This window comes from Xyrauchen texanus, chromosome 45 (assembly GCF_025860055.1).
Source record: "Xyrauchen texanus isolate HMW12.3.18 chromosome 45, RBS_HiC_50CHRs, whole genome shotgun sequence".
NCBI lineage: Eukaryota > Metazoa > Chordata > Actinopteri > Cypriniformes > Catostomidae > Xyrauchen > Xyrauchen texanus.
The window spans coordinates 28,902,841-28,915,243 of NC_068320.1; the positions used below are offsets into that span (position 1 = coordinate 28,902,841).

At 44.1% G+C, this 12,403-nt stretch overlaps 1 protein-coding gene across 2 annotated transcripts in view; it reads right to left on the minus strand.

Moving 5' to 3' along the window:
* The window catches only part of LOC127637254 (tyrosine-protein phosphatase non-receptor type 12-like), a 39,492-nt gene that overhangs the window by 9,798 nt on the left and 17,291 nt on the right, over positions 1-12,403 (minus strand). For both annotated transcript variants that reach the window (XM_052118207.1, XM_052118206.1), the window contains exons 5-12: positions 6,743-6,781; positions 6,588-6,659; positions 6,346-6,405; positions 6,121-6,263; positions 1,403-1,469; positions 1,218-1,295; positions 1,039-1,137; positions 729-814 (exon numbers count right to left, since the gene is read on the minus strand). In XM_052118207.1, coding sequence (XP_051974167.1) covers positions 729-814; positions 1,039-1,137; positions 1,218-1,295; positions 1,403-1,469; positions 6,121-6,263; positions 6,346-6,405; positions 6,588-6,659; positions 6,743-6,781 — 644 coding nt within the window. The remainder of the gene's footprint in view (positions 1-728; positions 815-1,038; positions 1,138-1,217; positions 1,296-1,402; positions 1,470-6,120; positions 6,264-6,345; positions 6,406-6,587; positions 6,660-6,742; positions 6,782-12,403) is intronic.

Consider the following 12,403-nt stretch of genomic DNA (forward strand, 5'->3'; position numbering starts at 1 on the left):
CCACCACTATACTACACAATCACTGCTGAATACTCCACCACTATACTACACAATCACTGCTGAATACTCCACCACTATACTACACAATCACTGCTGAATACTCCACCACTATACTACACAATCACTGCTGAATACTCCACCACTATACTACACAATCACTGCTGAATACTCCACCACTATACTACACAATCACTGCTGAATACTCCACCACTATACTACACAATCACTGCTGAATACTCCACCACTATACTACACAATCACTGCTGAATACTCCACCACTATACTACACAATCACTGCTGAATACTCCACCACTATACTACACAATCACTGCTGAATACTCCACCACTATACTACACAATCACTGCTGAATACTCCTCCATTAGTCAAATCTAAACATTAACCAGCCAGCTGACAAATAGTTACATAGCGTGAAATTTTATTGCTAATGCAAATTATTTTCTCTCATTGTAGTTGAGGGTTGCGCATAGAGTAAAAAAATTATTTTGGGATTTAAGTATCAATATCGATATTGTTGAAATGAAGATCGTGATGCATCAGAATTTTTTAATTTTTACCCACACCTACAGTAAACTGCATTTACAATGTTCTTTGCAGAACGCAATTTAAAGCAGAATTATATTCTTCACGTACAAATACGGATCAATTCACTCTTCAGCTCTGTGTGGGATTGAAGGTTTAAGTGTAAAGTTTTGAGGTGGGGTTTTACCTGCGGATACGGGGCGGTTTTGGAGGGGGCGTGTCCCATCTTTCCTCGTCAGAGTTCTGGCTGGGTTTTTCCGGGCTGCCCTCTTCCTGCGGTGGGCGAGTGTGTTTGAGAGGACAAAGACAAACCAAACAGGTTCATGTACAACATAGCATATTTATCTGAATCAAATAAAAATAATGGAAATGTGGAACATGACACAATAAAGATTATTACAGAGCATCAGTTAGGGTTTAACTGTTTAAAACTCACTTTTGTGTGTGTGTGTGTGTGTGTGTGTGTGTGTGTGTGTGTGTGTGTGTGTGTGTCTTACCATCCCGTCTGTGATCTCAAAGTTTGTTGGACTCTCTAAAATCATCACCTGTTTCTCAAAGAGCTGTGCGATCGCTCGATGAACCAACTCATACTGCTCCTGACAGACAGAAGGGTTAGGGTATATAAGTGAATTTAATGGCAATTGTTAAAGCACCTTTTGTGTAGTTTGTCATTTACTTTGGTCTGAACTGCAGAATGGCGTTGTGTTCTCATCTCCTGAATCAACTGGAAAACGTTAAAATCTTCTGGAATTCTCTACAAAATAAACAACAATAATGTCAGACTCTTCAATGTAGTGTGTGTGTGTGTGTGTGTGTGTGTCTGTGTGTGTATATTTGTGTGTGTCTGTCTGTGTGTTTTACCCCAGCTTTCAGTAAGTTCCATGTGTAGTCTATAGCACAGATCGCACCTGTTCGGCCACAGCCCGCACTGTCAACAAATTCACATAAACGGTTTAAAAACATGCTGATCAGAATCATTAGTTATAAACATCCCAAGCAGTAATTTCATATCAAACTAATGAACATGTTCATACACAGTCTGTTACTCTATTTAAACCTCACACAAACTAAACAACCCCAGTTTACCCATAAAACCCCTAACCAGTGGGTCAGTCATCAGTGATTATTAATGGTTAACCAGAAGTCAAACATCACAGCGTCTGTTTCTGTCACATGAGTGTGTGTGTGTGTGTCACTGCTTGCAGCCCGTCTGCCTCTCATTAATTAAAGGATTAGTTCACCCAAAATGTATAATTCTCTCATCATTTACTCACTCTTATGCCATCTCTAACTCGTTTGACTTTCTTCTGCAGAACACAAAAGAAGATATTCTGATAGAGATACACTGATGAGCCAAAACATTATGACCAGTCACAGGTGAAGTGAATAACGTTGATCATCTCTGTGACAAGGTTCGTTGATGGTCAGATAAAGGAGGAAGCGGGAGCAGTTTATTATAAAATAAAACGGAAAAATATGCAATAAAAGTCTTCTTTTCAGCTTATACTCAAAAAACACTCTTGCAACAGACACTCAGTCTCTGGTCTGTATCTCTTTCCTCAATCTGTGGACTGGGACGCTTTTATCTCCCCCGTCTCTCACTGCAAACACAGAACAAGTGATTAGCCACAATTTACCCCAGGTGGAAACCCTTACCGCTTCCTCTCTCCCTCAGGCGAACGCTGGACTGTGCCTCCGCTACAAAATCTCCTAACAAGGCCACATGTCAAGGTCTGGTAGATTAGATGGTAAGCAAACAATCAGTCTTCATAGTCAACATGTTGAATGCAGGAGAAATGGAACGGCAAGGCTTGTGGGGTGCTTCTGGTCAGCAGTGGCGAGTACCTACCGACCGTGGTCCGAGGTGGTACAAACCACAAACCGGCGACAGGGTGATGGGCACCCAAGGCTCATCGATTCGCAAGGGCAATGAAGGCTATCCCGTCTGGTCCAAACCGACAAAGTCTACTGTGGCACAAGTCAAAGAACATTTTAAGGCTGTTATGGGAGGAATGTCTCACAACACACAGTGCATCGTACCTTGCTGCATATGGGGCTCCGTAGCCGCAGACCGGTCAGAGTGACCATGATGACCCCTGTCCACTGTTGAAAGTGCCTACAATGGGCACACGGAACTGGACCTTGGAGCAGTGGAAGAGGGTAATCCGTTCCGATGAGTCACGTTTTCTTTAACATCACGTGAACAGCTGTGTACATGTGCACTGTTTACCTGGGGAAGAGATGGCACTAGGATGCACTGTGGAAGATGTAAAGCCGGTGGAATGAGTGTGATGCTCTGGGCAATGTTCTGCTGGGAAACCCTGGGTCCGGCCATTCATGTGGACGACACGTGCCACCTACCTAAACATAGTTGCAGCCAGGTACACCCCTTCATAGCAATGGTATTCCCTGATGGCAGTGGCCTCTTTCAGCAGGATAGTGCGCCGTGCCACACTGCACTAGTGTTGTCAAAAATATCGATATTTCGATAAATATCGATACTGAAATATCTGAACGGTACCAATACTAATTTCCCTAAGTATCGATACTAGCCGAGCTGTCACTTTCACTTCTCTCCAAAGGCGCGTTGACAAACACCACACACACTCGCACTCCTCTCATTCGCTCTGGTTAAATAGCAAAAGTGAAGTGAATGTAAAGATGGCGAGTGCATGCGCGCCCAGCGACCAGTTTTGTTTGATAAAGAACACAGCAGGAGTGCTATCTGGAAATATTTTTGATATGAAGCCAGACATCCCAAGTCTCCGGAAGTTCCGGAGTCTCCCGCATATTGATAGCTTCTCCCTGATGTCCGCAATTTAGTTCAAATCTCCCGAATCTATAGCGCACATGCGAGACAGAACATACTGCACGCATAACATACATAGCGCGTGCACGGCAGAGAGGGAGAGAGCGAGAGACCTTATGAAAGCTAGTCAACCCCCCTTGACGTTTAAGTATCTTTTGTTGACATTGAGATTTGATTTGATTTGACTTGGAAATACAAAAGATTGCACTTTTTATTTACTTGCACTTTTTTGGTTTTTGAATGTATGGCAATCTGAGAGGCTTTTGAACAAGTGCAATACCTCAGGACATTTTGTTCATGTAAAATATACCTCATTGTCATGTTCTAGACAGTTCTACCCTCTTAATATTGTGGCAGTTTTTTTCTCTGTGGTATCGAAAATGGTATCGAATATCGATATTTTTCAAGGTATCGTATCGAAGTTAGAAATTCTAGTATCGTGACAACACTACACTGCACACATTGTTCGGGAATGGTTTGAGGGACATGATGAAGAGTTCAATGTGTTTCCCTGGCCTCCAAATTCCCCAGATCTCAATCCACAAGTTCGATCCACAGCAGCTCCACCTCACAATTTACAGGACTTGAAGGATCTGCTGCTAATGTCTTGGTGCCAGATACCACAGGACACCTTCAGGGTCTTGTAGAGGGCATGCCTCAGTGGGTCAGCATTGTATAGATATATTTACATAATTTCTGCATCAGAATATCTTTGTGTTGTGCAGATGTAGAAAAAGTTAATTGAGTTTAAGAAGGCATAAGGGTAAGTAGATTATTAGAGAATTATAATTTTTGGGTGAAAGGACAAAATAAGAGCATCAAATGAGAGACTGAGAGGCACACTGTGTCTAATTTTCAGCTTCTCATTTCTAAAATTATGCTTCCTCATTTCCTCTCCATACATTTCAGGTCCTCTCTTTTAGGACACGAGGAATCACAGCTAGATGAGTTTTAAATATCCTGCTCTCTCAAACCCATCCTATATCTGTAACATTAATCACTACATTTACATTTATGCATTTGGCAGATGCTTTTATCCAAAGTGACTTACAGTGCAATTATTACAGGGACAATCCCCCCGGAGCAACCTGGAGTTAAGTGTCTTACTCAAGGACACGATGGTGGTGACTGTGGGGATCAAACCAGCAACCTTCTGAGTACCAATGTATTATACAGAGCACTTATTACAGGGACAATCCCCCCGGAGCAACCTGGAGTTAAGTGTCTTACTCAAGGACACAATGGTGGTGACTGTGGGGATCAAACCAGCAACCTTCTGAGTACCAATGTATTATACAGAGCACTTATTACAGGAACAATCCCCCCGGAGCAACCTGGAGTTAAGTGTCTTACTCAAGGACACGATGGTGGTGACTGTGGGGATCAAACCAGCAACCTTCTGATTACCAGTACTGTGGTTTAGACCACTACATCACCACCACTCCTAACATATATCACTATATCACTATATATAACATAATATACTATATAACATAAACGTCATATTACAACTTACATCTGACAGATGTAATAAAGCCAATAAACAGGTGAACGCTAGTCAGAACGTGAAACTAGCGTTATTAAACACAGTTTCCTTAGAAAAATGCTCTAACACATTATCCTACACTGTCTAAACGTGTCTAAAGGAATTCACAACGAAGTCACTTCTAAAAGTAGAAAACCCTTTTTGAGGAGGTTTTCAGGAGAGTTTTCTCATCTTTAATCTTACATATTAAACATATCCATCTTTAATATGTTTAAAACATTACAAGTAGTTCATACATCTTTCAGAATATTTCAATATTTGGTTACCGTTTGGTCTGATAAATCTATGACTACAATTATATGCCATTTTAGTCCATTTGGATTCAATAAAATCAACAAATATAATATATGATGAAATATTGACTAAATTTAAAAGACATTTTCATCAAAAGACAAAATTAAGATTAAAATAAAAACACGGAAGCATTGAATATTGACAATAGTGCTGCCCCGACCAAAGATTTTCCTAATCGGCTAGTTGCACGTTTATGATAATTTAATATAAATATTTTTATGTCTTCATTTGTGAAAGTCATTTTCCATCTCCATGTTTAGATGGTAAATGAAAGGTGGTTATTTGTATACTTTTATATAAATTTTTTGATCTCTTCATTATTTTATTTGCTTTTTAATTTGGAGTGCAATTTGAATTTAGAAATGTATTTGATTTAAGTTTTACATTTTGTAAATCAATAATATTCAACAGGATATTGTTTTATATATATATATATATCGAAGGAGGGAACAAAACTAATTTATTCACGCCATACCCGTCCGGTAGAGGATGCGCAGGTGAAGTAGTTTCTTTGTCAGAGAGATGTTCACAACTGTTGTAAAAGTTGAACACACATTTTAACTGCACTTAATTGTTTTCCAGTTTTATTTGAATTTTTATTTAAAATAAATAAAAAATAAAGTTCAAAGTTTGAAATAAAGGTGTCTTGCTTTATTGTGTAGGCTTAACCCAAACCCTGTTTAACAAAAATTACCCCAAAGTAGCACCTAGCACCAACCCGCGCTAATACCGGTGTTCGTCGGTTTCCTGCAGAGTTGTTTATTCTGCGAACAACAGACCAATCAAAACTTGGTCGACCAAGACTCTTCTCATCCACTAACATTTGATCCACTTTTAAGCAGCTCTAATTGAGAAGCAGCCCATAATGTCTATGTCCACCCCCCACACACACACACACACACACACACACACACACACGTGATCTGGTACCTGCAGTGGACACAGATGGGAACGTCGTTGTGTTCCTGATATTCCTGCATCAGCGAGATCATGTCCAGTATAGAATCAAACGATGATGGCACATCGTGATCCGGCCAGTTCACGTAATGAAACTGTGTCACTCGTCGTGATTCCTGACGGAGAGTCAGAAGAACAGACCTGATCATCATATGACTTTTCAAATAAACACAAACACACTGACACAAACACACTCACATGATCAAATTCCACTGTGAGCGTGCGGATGAAATAATCCGTCCGTGGTTGTTCCAACTCCTGAAAAACACACGTTTGTTCATTAAACAAGTGTTTTATCTTTAACAGTTCAAACGCAGAAGATGAAGAAAGAGTCCGTCTGTATCTGGGGCCCTTGGACACTCGCATGTGTGCTCTTGAGGTCATGTGACTGGCTGTCGTAGAGAGAGAGGTGCATGCTGGGAGGTGTAGTATGTACTCACACAGGAGATGGTGAAGGGTCCAAACATCACAGGCTCGTCTTCAAACAGAGGAAAATAGCGTTCACACTTTTTCTGCAAAGAGTAAACACAGTTACATGTGCGTGTGTAAACTGAAGGTTGTTTTGTTATTGAAACACATTGAATTAAATTCTCACCCGACCCATCTCAAACTCCCGACACGCCATCACAATGACCTGATGAGAAAAAACACATGTCAGTTCTAACACACACAGTCAAAGAAACACACACACTGTACACAAACACAAACTCACACTGGACACCCACTCACCCACTCACTCACTCACTCACTCACTCACTCAGGACACAAACACTCACTCACTCACTCACTCACTCACTCACTCACTCACTCACTCACTCACTCAGGACACAAACACTCACTCACTCACTCACTCACTCACTCACTCACTCACTCACTCAGGACACAAACACACACTCACGACACAAACACACACTCATGACACAAACACACACTCACTCACTCACTAACTCAGGACACACCCACCCACCCACTCACTCACTCACTCACTCACTCACTCACTCACTCACTCACTCAGGACACAAACACTCACTCACTCACTCACTCACTCACTCACTCACTCACTCACTCACTCACTCAGGACACAAACACACACTCACTCACTCACTAACTCAGGACACACCCACCCACCCACTCACTCACTCACTAACTCAGGACACAAACACACACTCACTCACTCACTCACTAACTCAGGACACACCCACCCACCCACTCACTCACTCACTCACTCACTCACTCACTCAGGACACAAACACTCACTCACTCACTCACTCACTCACTAACTCACTAACTCACTAACTCACTAACTCACTAACTCAGGACACACCCACCCACCCACTCACTCACTCACTAACTCAGGACACAAACACTCACTCACTCACTCACTCACTCACTCACTCACTCACTCACTCAGGACACACCCACCCACCCACTCACTCACTCAGGACACAAACACTCACTCACTCACTCACTCAGGACACAAACACTCACTCACTCACTCACTCACTCACTCACTCACTCACTCACTCACTCAGGACACAAACACTCACTCACTCACCCACTAACTCACTCAGGACACAAACACACACTCACTCACTAACTCACTAACTCACTAACTCAGGACACAAACACTCACTCACTCACTCACCCACTAACTCACTCAGGACACAAACACTCACTCACTCACTCACTCACTCACTCACTCACTCAGGACACACCCACCCACCCACTCACTCACTCACTAACTCAGGACACAAACACTCACTCACTCACTCACTCACTCACTCACTCACTCACTCACTCAGGACACACCCACCCACCCACTCACTCACTCAGGACACAAACACTCACTCACTCACTCACTCAGGACACAAACACTCACTCACTCACTCACTCACTCACTCACTCACTCACTCACTCACTCACTCACTCACTCACTCAGGACACAAACACTCACTCACTCACCCACTAACTCACTCAGGACACAAACACACACTCACTCACTAACTCACTAACTCACTAACTCACTAACTCACTAACTCACTAACTCAGGACACAAACACTCACTCACTCACTCACCCACTAACTCACTCAGGACACAAACACTCACTCACTCACTCACTCACTCACTCACTCACTCACTCACTCAGGACACAAACACTCACTCACTCACTCACTCACTCAGGACACAAACACTCACTCACTCACCCACTAACTCACTAACTCAGGACACAAACACTCACTCACTCACCCACTAACTCACTCAGGACACACACACTCACTCACTCACTCACTCACTCACTCACTCACTCACTCACTCACTCACTCACTCAGGACACAAACACTCACTCACTCACTCACTCACTCACTCACGACACAAACACTCACTCACTCACTCAGGACACACTCACTCACTCACTCACTAACTCACTAACTCACTAACTCACTAACTCAGGACACAAACACTCACTCACTCACCCACCCACTAACTCACTCAGGACACAAACACTCACTCACTCACTCAGGACACAAACACTCACTCACTCACTCACTAACTCACTCACTCAGGACACAAACACTCACTCACTAACTCACTAACTCACTAACTCACTAACTCACTAACTCAGGACACACCCACCCACTCACTCACTAACTCAGGACACAAACACTCACTCACTCACTCACTCACTCACTCACTCACTCACTCACTCACTAACTCACTAACTCACTAACTCAGGACACAAACACTCACTCACTCACTCACTAACTCAGGACACAAACAAACACTCACTCACTCACTCACTCACTCACTCACTCACTCACTCACTAACTCACTAACTCACTAACTCACTAACTCACTAACTCAGGACACACCCACCCACTCACTCACTAACTCAGGACACAAACACTCACTCACTCACTCACTAACTCACTCACTCAGGACACAAACACTCACACACTAACTCACTCAGGACACAAACACTCACTCACTAACTCACTCACTCAGGACACAAACACTCACACACTAACTCACTCACTCAGGACACAAACACTCACACACTAACTCACTCAGGACACAAACACTCACTCACTAACTCACTCACTCAGGACACAAACACTCACCCACTAACTCACTCAGGACACAAACACACACTCACTCACTCACTCACTCAGGACACAAACACTCACTCACCCACTAACTCACTCAGGACACAAACACTCACTCACTAACTCACTCACTCAGGACACAAACACTCACCCACTAACTCACTCAGGACACAAACACTCACTCACTAACTCACTAACTCACTCACTCAGGACACAAACACTCACACACTGGACACAAACACTCACACACCCACCCACTCACTCACTCACTCACTCACTAACTCAGGACACAAACACTCACTCACTCACACAGGACACAAACACTCACTCACTCACACACACACTGGACACAAACACTCACACACCCACCCACCCACCCACCCACTCACTCACCCACTCACTCACCCACCCACTCAGGACACAAACACTCACTCACTCACTCACTCACTCACCCACCCACTCAGGACACAAACACTCACTCACTCACTCACCCACCCACTCAGGACACAAACACTCACTCACCCACTCACTCAGGACACAAACACTCACTCACTCACTCACTCACTCAGGACACAAACACTCACTCACTCACTCACCCACTCACTCAGGACACAAACACTCACTCACTCACTCACCCACCCACTCAGGACACAAACACTCACTCACTCACTCACCCACTCACTCAGGACACAAACACTCACTCACTCACTAACTCACTCACTCAGGACACAAACACTCACTCACTCACTCACTCACTAACTCACTCACTCACTAACTCACTAACTCAGGACACACCCACCCACTCACTCACTAACTCAGGACACAAACACTCACTCACTCACTCACTCACTCACTCACTCACTAACTCACTAACTCACTAACTCACTAACTCACTAACTCAGGACTCACTCACTCACTCACTCACTCACTCACTCACTCACTCACTCACTCACTCACTCACTAACTCACTAACTCACTAACTCAGGACACAAACACTCACTCACTCACTCACTAACTCAGGACACAAACAAACACTCACTCACTCACTAACTCACTAACTCACTAACTCACTAACTCACTAACTCACTAACTCACTAACTCAGGACACACCCACCCACTCACTCACTAACTCAGGACACAAACACTCACTCACTCACTCACTAACTCACTCACTCAGGACACAAACACTCACACACTAACTCACTCACTCAGGACACAAACACTCACACACTAACTCACTCAGGACACAAACACTCACTCACTAACTCACTCACTCAGGACACAAACACTCACCCACTAACTCACTCAGGACACAAACACTCACCCACTAACTCACTCAGGACACAAACACTCACTCACTCACTCACTCACTCAGGACACAAACACTCACCCACTAACTCACTCAGGACACAAACACTCACTCACTAACTCACTAACTCACTCACTCAGGACACAAACACTCACACACTGGACACAAACACTCACTCACTCACACACACACTGGACACAAACACTCACTCACTCACACACACACACTGGACACAAACACTCACTCACTCACTCACTCACTCACACACACACACACACACTGGACACAAACACTCACTCACTCCACACACACACACTGGACACAAACACTCACTCACTCACACACACACTGGACACAAACACTCACTCACTCACACAGGACACAAACACTCACTCACTCACACACACACTGGACACAAACACTCACACACCCACCCACCCACCCACCCACTCACTCACCCACTCACTCACCCACCCACTCAGGACACAAACACTCACTCACTCACTCACTCACTCACCCACCCACTCAGGACACAAACACTCACTCACTCACTCACCCACCCACTCAGGACACAAACACTCACTCACCCACTCACTCAGGACACAAACACTCACTCACTCACTCACTCACTCAGGACACAAACACTCACTCACTCACTCACCCACTCACTCAGGACACAAACACTCACTCACTCACTCACCCACCCACTCAGGACACAAACACTCACTCACTCACTCACTCACTCACTCAGGACACAAACACTCACTCACTCACTAACTCACTCACTCAGGACACAAACACTCACTCACTCACTCACTCACTAACTCACTCACTCACTAACTCACTAACTCAGGACACACCCACCCACTCACTCACTAACTCAGGACACAAACACTCACTCACTCACTCACTCACTCACTCACTCACTAACTCACTAACTCACTAACTCACTAACTCAGGACTCACTCACTCACTCACTCACTCACTCACTCACTCACTCACTCACTCACTCACTCACTAACTCACTAACTCACTAACTCAGGACACAAACACTCACTCACTCACTCACTAACTCAGGACACAAACAAACACTCACTCACTCACTAACTCACTAACTCACTAACTCACTAACTCACTAACTCAGGACACACCCACCCACTCACTCACTAACTCAGGACACAAACACTCACTCACTCACTCACTAACTCACTCACTCAGGACACAAACACTCACACACTAACTCACTCACTCAGGACACAAACACTCACACACTAACTCACTCAGGACACAAACACTCACTCACTAACTCACTCACTCAGGACACAAACACTCACCCACTAACTCACTCAGGACACAAACACTCACCCACTAACTCACTCAGGACACAAACACTCACTCACTCACTCACTCACTCAGGACACAAACACTCACCCACTAACTCACTCAGGACACAAACACTCACTCACTAACTCACTAACTCACTCACTCAGGACACAAACACTCACACACTGGACACAAACACTCACTCACTCACACACACACTGGACACAAACACTCACTCACTCACACACACACACTGGACACAAACACTCACTCACTCACACTGGACACAAACACTCACTCACTCACTCACTCACTCACACACACACACACACTGGACACAAACACTCACTCACTCACACACACACACTGGACACAAACACTCACTCACTCACACACACACTGGACACAAACACTCACTCACTCACTCACTCACTCACACACACACACACTGGACACAAACACTCACTCACTCACACACACACACACACTGGACACAAACACTCACTCACTGGACACAAA